Source organism: Aptenodytes patagonicus, chromosome Z, assembly GCF_965638725.1.
Source record: "Aptenodytes patagonicus chromosome Z, bAptPat1.pri.cur, whole genome shotgun sequence".
Classification (NCBI taxonomy): Eukaryota; Metazoa; Chordata; class Aves; order Sphenisciformes; family Spheniscidae; genus Aptenodytes; species Aptenodytes patagonicus.
The window spans coordinates 64,003,975-64,018,643 of NC_134982.1; the positions used below are offsets into that span (position 1 = coordinate 64,003,975).

A 14,669-nucleotide genomic window follows, 5' to 3' on the forward strand; every position below is an offset into this window, starting at 1 on the left:
AAGCAAGAGAACTTGCATGCTTTCTTATGAATTGGTGATCTGAAAATAATATCCCATGTACATTCTTTATGTCCAATACAGATGAGTTCCATGTTGCTGCTTCTGCAAATGGGACCCTCCTATGGTTGTTTCTCTGCACCCTGTATTTTCATGAAACTCTCAAGAAATTATTTTATAAACCTCTGCAAGTAACTAAGTAACAAGAAACCTAAAGAGGGTGGCCAAACAACACAGGCATCGTTAAAAAAGTTTTCCAAGGAGGAAAGTTATCCTGAACAAGCCAAGGCTAGGCTCTGTAAGGATCTCGCTAAATGAAATCCATTAATCCCAGACATATTTAATTCTAGGATCAGCTAAAGGCCTAAAAAGACACAATCTGTCCTCTGCTCAGTAGCAGCCATATCAGCTGAAGAAGAATTAAAGAAAATTTGTTAAAACAAACAGAGCAAGCACCAGTTAGGTGACCATTCTTCAAACTAGAGCATCCTCAGAAAAGCTCACGTACATCTTGGACTAGATGACCTTTAGAGGTCCCTTCCAGCCCAAACTATTGTATGATTCTATGATCTTTCAATTAATATGAGATCTGATAGTTCTTATGAATGGAACTACCACTACCTGATGCAGACTTAAGACAGGTAACCCACAATCCTTTTCAAACAGCACTTGTCCTCACACTGTTCAACAACTGATCTCAGTCAAAAGGAGCTACTTTCAAAGGTGTTAATCTAAGGGTCCAGACATTTTCAGCCGCTAGTAGAATAATCCCTGAAAGCAGAGACATCACCATTTTATGGGTTTCTTTTGTTTACCTTTAATCAAGAGTACAAGTTCTGAGAACAAATTCTGACTCATCAAAACACAATTTTTCCACAATGATACCTTCATACCTGTTGACGACTACTGAGATCCAGCTGCTTCCAAAACTGAAAATCTAAACAGAGGTCACGCCAATATTTACAGACTAGTGACGCTGAAAGGCAACGCTCATTCAGGGACAAATTGGAAAATATCTGCAAAGAAAAGGAAGAAAATATTATTTGTCAGAAATAATCATATTTTAGAGACAGAAATATTTTATTACTACCCTGTCTTGTAAAAGACAGAAAAGTATTAGCATGCATTGCAACACACAGTTCTAGAACTTGCCCCCAACTCGATTAGTCAAAGACAATAACAAAAAAACCTGCATCCCACAACAGCTGACAACCAACAACAGAATGTATCCTACTTAAGCACTCATTTCTTAGACCAAATTTCAAATGTGCTTCTGAGATGGCACACCTAAAGAATTACAAATACAAATATTAGCTCAGTGTTATTTGCAAGCCATTTAAAAGGTGTTTTCATTCCCATTTCTTTCTTAACAGAATTGAAAAGAAGAGTCATAAAGGTACTAAAACATCAGTCTTGTGGGAAAGGGGCAGGGGATAGTGGAGAAGATCAGCAAAGCCAATCAGTGTCATACAAGGAAACTAAGCACAGAATTAGCATTTTATACCCCAAAGTTTTGAGCACTATAGCAGCCTGCAAAAAAGAATAAACTGTAACTTTTATGGCAGGCTCATAAACTGCTGTTACATTTATTATATTCAGCCCTTCCTCAGAAGTACTGTTATCAATAAATATAAAAAGAAGGTCTGTCAAGAGTTACATATGAAGGTACCCTGTAACCACAAATGAACTTTAATCTACAAGTCATCCTGTAATGAAAAAAGGCAATCATGGCATTAAGATACCTACACAGGAATACAGACTGCAAAACATGAAACAGTCCTCCCACTCAACTGACGAGGACATCAAGCACTAAACAGAAGCACTATAGCCAATCTTAGGCAATGTGCTCAAGAAAATCTGAAAATATTGGAGTGTCCATAGGAAAGCACTGAGGTCTAGAAAACATGAAAACATTCAAAGAAAAGACTAGGACTGTTTAACAAAGGAAAAGGGAGGGCAAAGCAGGTAAACAAACTAGAGAGAACACCACTTTCATCTTCTTTGTGGTGGGTAGGACAATTAGTCTCAAACTAAGAGCATTGGAATAGAATACCTGGTAACTTACAGAATTTCCATCACTGGTGGTCTTTAGAACAGACTAGACAATCAACTCTCAACAATAACAACGATTACTGCCCCCTTGTTCTAGGAGATGGTTTAGCTTAGCAGTTTTAAATATGTATATCCCTATAGGACCCCGTGGAGAAGGGGAGTTGGTCGACTATTCCTAAAAGATCTGCAAAGTATAATAAGGGGGGGGTGGGGGGGTGCCAAATTCACCACCTTCTGTAAACACTTGCAAGATTTATTAGTCCCATCTTCTTCTAGCTGTGAAAAACTCACAATCTCTTATGTAAGACTCCTTGCAGCACTGAGGATTGTGCGTGAACCCTGTTTTCATGCAGGCCTTTGCTTGACCATTACCAGAGTCAATGGATGTTTCTTATTAAGGAATCAGTTGAACATGGGCAGACAGAAGTGCAGATGAAACAATCAATGCCTGCTTCCTCCCTGCAGTTCTTTGTCTGTACTGGTGAATCCAGGCACAGAGCACAGAGGTGGATGTGATCAGCACTGAAAAAATACCAACACCCCCAGTCAAGCAGGGAAAAAGCACTAAACAGTAAGCGGTAATTTGACATCTGATGTTCCTACTGCAAAAATGTAATTCTAAGCATTAGAAAAAGATGACAGTCTGATGATTCTCAGCAATTCTAAGTTACTAAAAGCAGTAGGAAACTTGAGTTCCTACTATCAATATGAAACAGAAGACCAAATCTTTTAACAGTTATAAAAACCTCAGAAGAGAACAAGGCAACATGATCCACATTATGTTTACACGGACAGACTGACTCCAGTTAATACTAAGAAGGGATGCGGAGGTCAGCATTATAAAATACTTTAACTAATCTTTACTACAGTGGGAAGTAAATATGCTTGTTTGCAGAAATACCACCTTCACTTCAAGAAACAAGAGTCTTGCTATGCAAGAACATAGCAAACATAGAACAGGAAAGACTGTTGCTAATCCAGCTGCCACTGTGAATATGACAGCTCTTAAATAATTCTTGTTCCAACTACCATCCTACCAAAAGCTGAAAGCCCTCGCAAATCACAGAAGACCTACTGCTACTACTTTGCTACTGCATGAGACACAGCAGTAGCAATGCCAAAACAAAAAAGAAGCAAGTTTGAGTCAGTACTTGACACAAAAGATGTTTCTGCACAGACAATATTAACCTGAAGAAATGTCTGAAAGCATTTGTAGTCCATGCTGTACTTAACTCTAGCTGCAGAGACAAGTAAGGAGTATACAGGTGTTCCAAACTGACTTCTAGAGAAAAACAGTCATCAGAGTGAAGCCACCAGGGGGAAAAGCAGCTGCTGACAGTCAAGCACAAGTCATGCACAAGGTCCAACATGGACAGGAGTAGCCACAGAAGTTACACAAGCAGTACGTGTTCAAAGACAAGGCCTTGCCAGTTTTGTTGTCTGCAGTAGCTACAGAAGTTCCAACTACAAAAGGATTCTGAATAATGCCATGTAAAACATCAGTTTCTCTTCAGAGCTTGCAGTTGTTAAAAGATGATGTATTGAATTACACTAAATGGAATTTAGTAGAAAAGCCTAGACATATTCCAGTTTGGTGGCACATTATCCTAACGTTAAGGGATTATCTTAGCTGCTGGTTAAAGTACTGCATTAATGCATAAAATGCTGCAACCCACTTTGATGACCTTCACCAGTCTTTAATTCAGTTTCATTCTCTAGATACATACTGATACTGTGGCAGCTTAATTGTCCTGAGTTTTAAATTGTTTTCTTATTCCCAAGGCTGTATAAATACAGCTGAAAGCTAAAACCATTCCTACCCCCAAGCCTGTTCACTTAACTCCTGCTTATGATAGATAACTTTCTGGGGGCAGTGGGTCCACTAGGTAGCACATTTAATTCCTGAAAATTGTACTCAAGCATGCACACCTACATGTCCAATGCTCACTTTTTCCCCCCTCAACTCCCTGTCTAATCCTCCTTCCAAGCACCAGAGAGACTGAAATATCCTTCAGCACTCTCAAAAGAAAAAAAATACAAGTTTAACAGTATTTTCTAGATGCATTTCACACTTTTTGTTTCCTGATGGCAAGAGGCAGAGGAAGCAGAGTCCTACAAAACAAGCAAACAAAAAACCCTACTTGTATTCCTTGCTCTCTCTCATCTCACCCTATTTCAGCTCAAGTTCCTAAAACAGATGTCAGTGCCTCCTGCTCCAACCTTTCAAGTGATAGTCAAGATTAGTGAGTTTTTCTTCCCCTTCAACGGATGCAAAAAACTTTCTGGGCCTCCAGGCTACATCTTATTTAAGGATCAACACCCATAATATTCAACACTGATGGTCTTATCATACCTTCCAGATAGTAATTTCTTTAGTATCACGCTCTTGCTTTGAAATAAGTGTTCACACAGACTCATTAAAGACCACAGTGAAAAGAAAATCCAAAAATGCAATGCCCAGAACGGCGAAAGTCAACTAACAGATATAGCCAGCTTTCAGTCAGACCACATTCAATCTGCTGAACTCAATTCAAACAGTCCAATTTTAAGTCCTTGATAGATACAACCATACAAATCCCTTACAGGAGAAAATCCATGCAAACAAGTTGTTTTACCTTTAAGCAACAAAACACAACTAATTCCACAGTACTATTTTCAGTGTGTTTGCACACACCTGTGGCAATCCACAATTCTGGATCAGGTGATGGTTTGATCAGTTTTAATCCAGCCAAATTAAGTCCTTGCACAGCATACTTCAGACTGTCAAAAACAGTGCCTAATCAAGTTTTGGTGTTTTCTTCAATTTTCTGGAATAAATATTTTCTAAGACAATGGATGGGAAAGGGAGGAAGAAGCTGCTGATTAATGTTATTGAAGGGTCCAACCAGAGAAGCTAGAAACAAAAGTTCTTCTGTGTAATCAAGTCCCTATGTGATGGGCTTCAGACCTTACCCCTTAACACTTCCCCATTGTTTCTCCATTGAACGTATGCTAGATATTTCAAGCTGTGTATCCAAAAAGGACTACTTCGAACTTTTGTGCTAAATGTTAGCATTTCAGCAGGAACGGGGCGGGGGGGACGACGACGACACGGTACGATGGACAACACCCTATGAATATCTTTTCTTAAAAAGATTAAATATAAGATTTAAATATTGTAAATCCATGTATTAAACTTAATTAGTTTATCTGTAAATATTCAATAACTTTGGCCTTAAACCAAGTGCCTCAAAGTTCAATCAAGGGAAGGAGATACCTAACTGCACTTCTAATCAAAGAAAACCATGAAAAGTCAGTCACACCCATGAATGTTACTATGAAAAAAGTACAATACTAGAAAATCGTGCATGTGTTTGCTGACACAATATCCTCAGCACCAACTTTTCCAAAATCAAGAATTCACACCACACAAATAAAATATGAAGTAAACATAAGCATGATTCAAGAAAGAATTTTAACTTATCAAAAGACAATCCTAATTCAAAAGTAAAAGATTTTTAAAAACCACAATCAAGGAGTTAGAATTATTGATTGCACAGACTTAAGAAGCTTTTGCCTCAGGAACAGAGACAAGAAAATTCAGTTGATTGCTAATACCATTCTTTTAAGATACTACTAACTTTAAGAGCAAATTACAGCTTTATGAACATGAACAAAATATAGACCATAGGTCCCAGAGCAGAAGAGAGATTATATAAGGTGAATCCATGCATTCCCTATTTCTGTCCATTGTTTTCATTTGAAAGATCTTTCAATCTAACTAGAAGAGTAAAGATTTCTGTGAATGAAGCCTTCTCTTCTCAATAAAAATCTTTTGTATCCAAGAGGAATAGATATCTATGAAATTCTTTTCATTACATTGCATCAGCTAGATTTGTTTTGAAACCAAAAAGTTCATGGCATTAACAACAACAATACATATAAAAACCATTAAAATGTAAACTCAAACATTTCATGGTGACTAATGAACTTGATACAATCATTCTTGGAAAACTGCTCATTTGTTTCATCAACTGGGTGAAAATTTTTTTAGCAACTAATTGAAGTTTCATTATCAAAAATAATTCTAAAGTACCATTTAATAAAAGGAACATGCTTAGTACATGACATTTTACTCTGAACTGTTAAACACAGTATTTGTTAATTGCAGGCATACAGAAGTTAAGCTTCCAGTGGTTTTATGTTTATGAAAGGTTGTTTAGTTCTATTTCAGAAAATTAAAGAATCATCTATCAACATAAGACAAACGAAGGACATTTGCTTAATTTTTAAGGGGTTTCATCACTTTATCCACACATAATCTCAACTGAATAAGGGAAACATGAATGATTCCTGAGCACCTGAGTATATGAAAAAGATATAAACACTCAAGGCACACGCCTCTGAAAGGAGCCTCAGTACACCCATAAAGGGAATCAAGTTAAAAATGCTCTTGTGATTAACAAAAATGTGTCAGCCAGGAAAAGTGATGGTGTGATTTCACATCACAGCCAGGATTTTTGTAGCAAGCTGCCATTAGTAGAACAGTTTACAGGTCCCCTACTCCTGGTTACCTGAATTTTTGCGCTGGATTTAGTGACGGTACCCAGAGAAAGTCTTTTCAGGCAGCTGATCCTGAGGAAAAGTTTTGCAACGTTAGATTGGTGTCAGATTAGCCAGCTGAATCAACTCACTCTGCAATTGCATGATCACTCTACAGAGCACAAAGTTAGCAGCAGGAACATGCAGCCAAAGGTTACAAAAAGGAGACAGACACTGCCCTTAACAACCACTTACTAACAGATTGCCTTAGCTGTAATGCAAAACCAAACTTCAGTTTCTGTCTTTAAGAAATGAGAGGAGACGCTGATACGGTACCTTTCCTACTAATGGAAAGAAAGGGTTCTGATGAATAAGCAGAATATCTTTAGTTGAAGGGGCTGATAAAGTTTTACTCCCAGCCACCCAACTGTCCTCACTAAAAAGACACCTGTGCTGCTTCGAAATCACCACAACAGTTTAAAAATGGAGACACTAAAACATACCAAAATTTGTGCAAGATCAAACACCAGTCAGGCACCCTGAACAAAAGAAACAAATAAATGAATAGGAAATGAAAGCAAGAGTTACATTTAATTTCCTTTGCATCAAACACTGCACAACTTGTAATCTATTAGTTTTCTCCATGCAATAATACATAGTCTCAGGGATTGTCCTGGTTTTGGCTGGGATAGAGTTAATTTTCTTCCTAGTAGCTGGTACAGTGCTGTGTTTTGGATTTAGGATGAGAATAACATTGATAACACACCGATGTTTTAGTTGTTGCTGAGGAGTGCTTACACTGGTCAAAGACTTTTAGCTCCTGATGCCCTGCCAGTGAGAAGGTGGGAGGGGGCACAGCCAGGACAGCTGACCCCAACTGGCCAAAGGGACATTCCATACCATGTGACGTCATGCTCAGTACATAAACTGGGGGCGGAGTTGGCCGGGGGGCAGTGACCACTGCTCAGGGACTGGCTGGGCATTGGTCGGTGGGTGGTGAGCAACTGCATCGTGCATCACTTATTGTGTATATTCTTTTATCATTATTTTCCTTTCCTTTTCTGTCCTATTAAACTGTCTTTGTCTCAACCCATGAACTTTACTTTTTTTTTTTCCGATTCTCTCCTCCATCCCACTGGTGGGGGGAGCGAGCGAGCAAATGGCTGCGTGGTGTTTAGCTGCCTGCCGGGTTAAACCACAACAGGGACATAGACCAAGCCAAGCAACATCTAAACAGCATTAGGAAAAGTTTTATCGGCCATGGGGTGTGAGCATCAAGGTATCTGTCTGCCTTCAGGAAAAGCAGAAATTTCATTCTGTGACATTTGTCTCCTCCATCACATAACTCCTTCTGTAATGTGAGAACCTACACGCTTACACAAAAGCCACCTTTTCACACACACCTGTGGAAAGCAAAATACCTATTTATTTTTATAATTCTGCAACAAATCACAAAATACATCAGGACATCTTTCAGAACTTTATCATTGAAATAATGTCCATATCTTTGCCATCTTTGCTTTTGTTACTAGCCTACTGGCACACCTTTCCTTCACAACTGTGCCCTGCAGCTGCACTTCCAGAAGCTCAGCAACAGCACAGCGAAGTTAAAGGTGGTTCATTTCCCTACTGCAATCACAAGGCGACAGTGAGCTTCGGGGGGGGGGGGGGGGGGATAAATGTTGCTGTGCTATCCATTGCTACAGAAAAAGGAGTTCAGCAGAATAATTACGATTGAAAGAAAAGAACATTTACTTCCCTGCATTAGCCACAAAGTTTCAAAACACCTTCCATTTTTCCCAGTGCTATAGCTAAAAGTAAGGCTCGACACAAACTCTAGACAGGATAAACTGGCAAGAACACCAGCATAACAAAGAAGGAAAGATGGTATTACAACAGTGACTCCAGGAACTTGTGGATGAAGTCCAATCCAAATGATGTATTTTGATGCCTCTGCCTCCTGACTAGGCCGGGGGGGGGGGGGGGGGGGGAAGACAGTGGAACTATAACATGTATATATCCAGTCTTTTCAGGTATGTTTCTTAAAAATAAATGCCAGCATCCAAAAGTCAGAAGGCAAAACCAAAGGTCTAGCTCTGGCCTGTCAAACCCACTTCATATCACTCAGATAATCTTAAATGCAGCGCTAGTAGCACAGTGCTAGCAGCACTGTATTTAGTATCAACTTTCTCAAAAGCAAACATATAAGTTATTACAGCAAGGGAAGAATGAGAAAAATAAGTTAAAAAAAGTTGAGTAAAGATGCAAGAAAAAGAGCCACTAGTGCCTCAAATAATAATAATGTATTTATGAAAACCTTGAGTTAAATAAAATACACACATCCTCCCTTCATAGTGCATTAGCTCTAAGCTAAAACTGACAGGGTCTCTGCTGCAGACATAGCAGCATGTGCTCATGCTTTATAAAAACAAAAGCAGCAAACAGAGAGAAGACATCAAAAAGTTCATCTATTCTAGACCCTTCTCTGTTTTGAAGCAAGTTCAAGCACACCTAGAACATCCCTGATAAGGACATCCCCCTTGTTGTTAAAAAAAGAATTAATAAATAAAAATCCCAGCTCCTCACATAACCTCAGACAGGAAACCACCTTTGCCAAGACTTAAATGTTCTCACACTGTGTCATTTTCCAAGTATCTCACCTAAATTTCCCTCACATCAAATTAAGCTTATTATTTCTTTTTATTTGACAAAGGACAGGAACACAGTCAAACTTTTTATCAATTTTCTCGTAACAGAGCGCATCTCAGTCTTCCTTCTGAACAGAAGTGTCATTCAGTTTGAACAGAATCTTCCAACTACCATCACAGGCCATGTTTCCACAACCTCTAGATCTCCTTTGATGACTCTCCAATTTGTCTGTGGGGTTTTTAAGGAGACCCCAGTGACCACAACCTAACGCAGTACTCTAGCAGAGGCTTTAAAAGCACCAAGCACAGCAGAGAACTTCCTTTCCGTGTTCTATGTGCACAGTTCCTGTTAATACAGCTCAAAAGGAAATCTGAAGTGTTCCAACTGGCATTACTAAGTTCACTCAGTCTGCAGACCATTTTACACCAGCTAACTTTTTTGATTAAACAGCAGCACTGCAAAGAGGTAACAGGTACAACAGGAAGATTTATTTCTGCTTTCCAGAAATAAATAGCAGTGAAATTGCAATAGGCACAGACTTCTGATATATAGCACAAAGTTTTGAGAACTTAGTGATACATAGCACAAGATTTTGTAATCTTCTGCAATGCATGCTTACAAACAGCTCCCTTTTTTTTTTTAATTCACACATCTGTCTAGGTTACAGTCAAGTTGACTGATCTATAATTCCTTAGTTGCCCTCAGATTTTAAAGAGAATGGATTTAAATTACCCTTTAGCCAAAAGGTAATTACCCTCATCTACAAAGCTTAAAGATGAAATTTTGCCCACTGTAAAACAGTTTTTTCTGATACGTATTTCAGTCACCAAATGAAAAGCAAAACAACCTATAACCTTGTTTGATCTGTGGAACCACAGTTCTTTTATCCCCCCATACTGATGAAGAGACCTCTTCCCCAGCCAGGGGAACAGGATCAACTGGCATGTTGCACTATGAACTCCCCGATTCAGTAGGGCCCATCCGATGATCTGCAGGCCAAGTTCAGTCTGACAAACCTTTCCATCCAGCCCCGTATCCTTCACTTAGGGGAGACTTAACAACTGCTTAACAACAGAACAGCACCTGAGCAGCCCATGGCAGCCACCTCTAAGTGGCCAGCTATTACTTAGGAGTTCCTACAATGTTTCTTTGGGCTTGTCTCCAGCCCACGTACAGACATGCGTGACGGCCACTCCTGCACTAGCACCACTGCATCAGGAGGCCGCAGAGGTAGGAATCAAGGGAAGGAAACACAAAAAAACCCAGGATCTGGTTCCTGAGACTTCTGAGGATGGAATCTCTTGTTCTTGCGTTAAGGTTTGTGTCTCCACTACCTACTGCGAAAAGTTTAGTAAAGACTTTGGGTATATTTGCCTCCCAGACTCTCATAATAAAATGGCACCTTTGGAGAAAGGATTATAGTTGAGATATTCTACCTGTATCAAAACCCAGCATATGAAGGCCTTTAGGCACCTGTATAATCCAGTTAACAAGACGCTTGGTCAGAAATCTGAAGTTAAAAGTCCCATAACAGAATAGGATGCTAGCAGCCAAAAAAAAAATAACCCAACCCAATCCATAAGTCCAGCTAAGGATTGAAGGGCAAATGGGGGGTGGGGGTGGTGACATAATAAAAAAAAAAAAAAACCACCAATGACAGGTGAGTAGGTTGGTTCCAGCTGCTGGAATTAAGGGCAGGCTTTTTCCACAATCATTGCAGAAGGAGCTGGACTACAGGGAGACTGAAGAAACAAACTCATTGGGGGAGGTGGGGAACATGTCAAAAAAATCCCTTGAAAGTACAGATAAAATGAGGTACTGCATTAATATAAAATAGAAAATCATATGGAAAAAACATTAACCTAGTCCACAGGCGAGATGGGCATGACATACCTTCACTATTAAAAGAATTGGTCTATGGCAGAGTTACAGATTGGTATTTTTGAAAAAATGAAACTGAGTACTAAAGTAACCACAGAAAAGTACTCAGAAATCATTTTCATTGATCAGAAAAAGTGTTTAAGCCATACTAATCAAGTCAGTCCAGTTTCAAATCCTAAAACAACAGAATATCAAAGAAAAAATATTCCAATAATAGTGGCAAATAGATTATTTTTTAGAAGAACTACAAGACAAAGTTTCAATTCCACAATCACAGAAGAGATTAATTCAGATAAGATAGTTCATGAGTTTTAAATATTTGCCAAAAAGGAATTTGAATAGTGCATCTATGAAACATGATGTACCCTTACTAACACATTCATGTGTACCTAAAAAAAAAAAAAAAACCAACCAAAAACCCCACATAATTAATTTTATGTGCAAGACAGACAGGTAAGTAGATTGTTATTGTTTGACAACAAAAGAGTAAAGGAAGTACTGTCTACACTGGGGTTGTACAACTAGCAGTATAGGAAGAACAGGAAGAGTCATCTGTCTCACACTCCTCCATTATCATGCCCCGCTTTAAGTTTAGCCATCTGACCCGGGAGTAAACTGCTGTCATACTGAAACCCTATTCCCCAAAATTTAAAGACACACTTGCATCAAACTACGGAAAACATCACAGGCTTCAGTTCCAGCCAGACTCGTCTTTTTGGCTAGGGTTTAGCTCAAGAAAGTCGGCATACTGGCTACATCAAGAGAGTAGCTTAAAAATGAAAAGTCGTTCTCAAAAGAAAACAGTTTTAAAGGAACCAAAAGACAGCAAAAGGGACAGGAAAGAAAGCAAGACTGTTCTTTGAAGATACAGAGTAAGAGGTTATGAAAGCATGTAATTCAAGAGGGCTACAAATACTCTGGCTGACTGTGAAACCGGTGAAGCCAAAATTGACTCAAAATACACAGTAATACAATTTTTTTTTCCCCAGTCAGCATTGAAAACTTGTCTGTGTAGTTCTGACCTACACAGAAGCACTAAATACAGTGACTGTCCCTCTTGCAGAGTACTCCATCAGTGATATAGCTAAGAAGCTACTTGTGAAAGACACATTACACAGTTAAGAGGTACGAGTCAAAACATTTGCGGGGCAGCTTCTGGAGCAGTTTTGCCTGTCTTCACTTCCAGTTAATGACTCACAACGCCGTTTACAACGACAAACCAAAACAAAGGGGGAAAAAAATACCCCAAAACCACACCCACAACCCTATTTATCTCCCAAACGCCAGGTGAGCGAGGACGGCTGCTCGCGCACCCGCGGTGGCTGGGGCACCGCACCTCCCGGCGGGCCGCCCCAGGCCGGGCCGGAGGTGGAGAGACCCCTCAGGGCAGGGCCGGCCGCCTCGGCCCCACCACCTCCGGCTCCCACAAGCCACCGAGCCCGCCCAGGGACAGCGGCACCCCTGCGGCCTCCCCGGGGACAGGCCCAGCCCCGGGGCCTCCGCGCCACCCCTCCGCGGGGAGAGAGTAGGCCCGGCTGCCCTCCCGTCCCGACCCACCTTGAGAAGGATGGAGGGCGGCAGCTGGTTAATGTCCGGGGCCGGTGGCGGCAGCGGCTCTCGGCAGCAGTCGCCGGGGTGCTCCAGCGGCTCCTCGCAGCCCGCCTCGCCGCCCCTCTCCTTCTCCCCCTCCTCCGGCCCGGGGGTCGGCGGCGGCGAGGCGGGCTGCCCCCCGCCGCCGCTGTCCCCGGCGGCGCCCCGGGCCGGTGCGCCGCCACCGCCCGCCGCGCAGCCGTCGGCGGCGGGCAGGGCGCAAAGCTGCGCCTCCCCCGGGCACTGGCAGGCGGCGGCCTCGGGCTCCGCCGCGGCGGCGGCCGCGCAGCGCGGCTGCTTGCAGGGCGGGCAGGCGGGCAGGCCGGCGCCCTTGCGCTTGCACACCATCTCGGAGGCGACCTCGCCGGGCGGCCTGGCCTGCCCCAGGAGGCCCCGCACCGGCGAGGGCAGAAGGCCCGAGAGGAGGAGGCGCTGGCAGCGGCCCCGCGGCTCCCAGGCGGCGGGCGGCAGGCGAAGGAGGCGGCGGGCGGCGCGCTGCTCCGCGGTGGCGAGGGCCCCGTAGGGCGGCGGTGGCAGCAGGGGGTCCCCGGCGGGCAGGGGCTGCTCGGGGGCGGGCGGACTGGCGCTGTGCACGATGAAGCAGAGCATGCAGGGCCCGCGCAGGAAGCAGCTCCGGCTGCGCGGCGGCACCTTCCTCCCCCGGCGGCAGCGGCGGTCCCGACTCAGGCTGCTTGCCTCCTTCGAAAGCAGGTGGCCCATATAGGAGGCGGCAGAGGCGGAAGGGCCCGCGGGGTGTCACCTGCGGGAGGCGGCGGCGGGCGCTGTCATGCTGCCGGCGGCAGGTGGCGGGGACGGGACAGGACAGGACACGGCGGCGGGGCTGGTTCCGGGACGCGGCGCCGGGAGGGAGAAGCTTCCGCTACCGCCGCCCTGACCGCCCCCGGGGGAGGCGAAGGGGCGGTGCTCCGCGGCCTGGCCGCCGCCCGGCGGTGCTGCCGCCAGCGGCTGGGCCGGGAGCCGGCGACGGCGGGGAGCGGCCTTGCGGGGCCTCGGCGCAGAGGCGGCCCCCGGCGGCCTCCCCTTGGAGCGGCCCGGCAGGGGGCCGCGGGGGCGCCGGTAACGGCTCCCCGGCCGGCGAAGGCTGCCACCCCCCCCCCCCCCCGCCTCACACACACGGCGCGTGTGGGTGTGCGTGTGCACTGTGTGCGTCCAAATGTGCAGTGTACGTGCGTTATTTAAATGCACAGTCTGTATAAATACAGATGTATAGAGTGGAGCCAGTATATAAGCATATAATATATGTGTATATTATTATATATATAATATATAATATATACATATTTTTGAATACCTGAAATAAAGTTTATTTGGTTACAATTCGTAGGGAAAGGTGGGAGGGCTGCTGCCCACGAGTGTCAGATTGTACACAGCTGCATAGGACTGTGGCTGGGTTTTCTCAGTGGCAGGGTAGCACAAGCTTTGAGACCACCAAAAGTGTTCCTCCATGTTTTTTCCGTCAACACCACCTTCCCACCAACGCGCTCCAGCAAATACCTGGTTTCTGCTGTTTTAAATCATTGTCCGGCCAGAACCAGGGCCTGTATGGGGCCTCCGTCCCTGTGCGCCTTGCTCCTGAGGATGCTCACCTCTAACTGCAGCGTGTTGTACCTCGCTGCAGGTGACCAGGGTGTCTAAATCTTTGCAAATACGGGCTCTAGTGCTTTAATTAAGACTCCTCAATGCCTAGCAAAATTCATTTGCATGTTTCAGCATTCAGTTCTAAATTGCTGATGTAAATTGACTTAGATATATACGTTTAAATATATGTGGAATTTTGACTTTAGTAAAAGGTGTTTGGGGAGGAAGAAGGCAAGTTATAGCTAGAGTATATATGGTGCAGTACTACTATTAAATAACAAGGGACAGCAGAAGAAATGCACAGTATTATATACTGTGAAGCAGGTCTTTTGGCCTTTTGCCCAGGAACAGGTTATGTTAGGATTAAAATACCCGTGATG

At 43.3% G+C, this 14,669-nt stretch overlaps 1 protein-coding gene across 1 annotated transcript in view; it reads right to left on the reverse strand.

The window, feature by feature from the left end:
• Positions 1-13,562, reverse strand: part of FBXL17 (F-box and leucine rich repeat protein 17) — a 302,561-nt gene extending 288,999 nt beyond the window's left edge. Inside the window, exons 1-2 of the mRNA XM_076363233.1 lie at positions 12,658-13,562; positions 891-1,013 (exon numbers count right to left, since the gene is read on the reverse strand). Coding sequence (XP_076219348.1) covers positions 891-1,013; positions 12,658-13,410 — 876 coding nt within the window. The 5' untranslated portion in view covers positions 13,411-13,562. The remainder of the gene's footprint in view (positions 1-890; positions 1,014-12,657) is intronic.
• Positions 13,563-14,669: the final 1,107 nt, after the last annotated feature.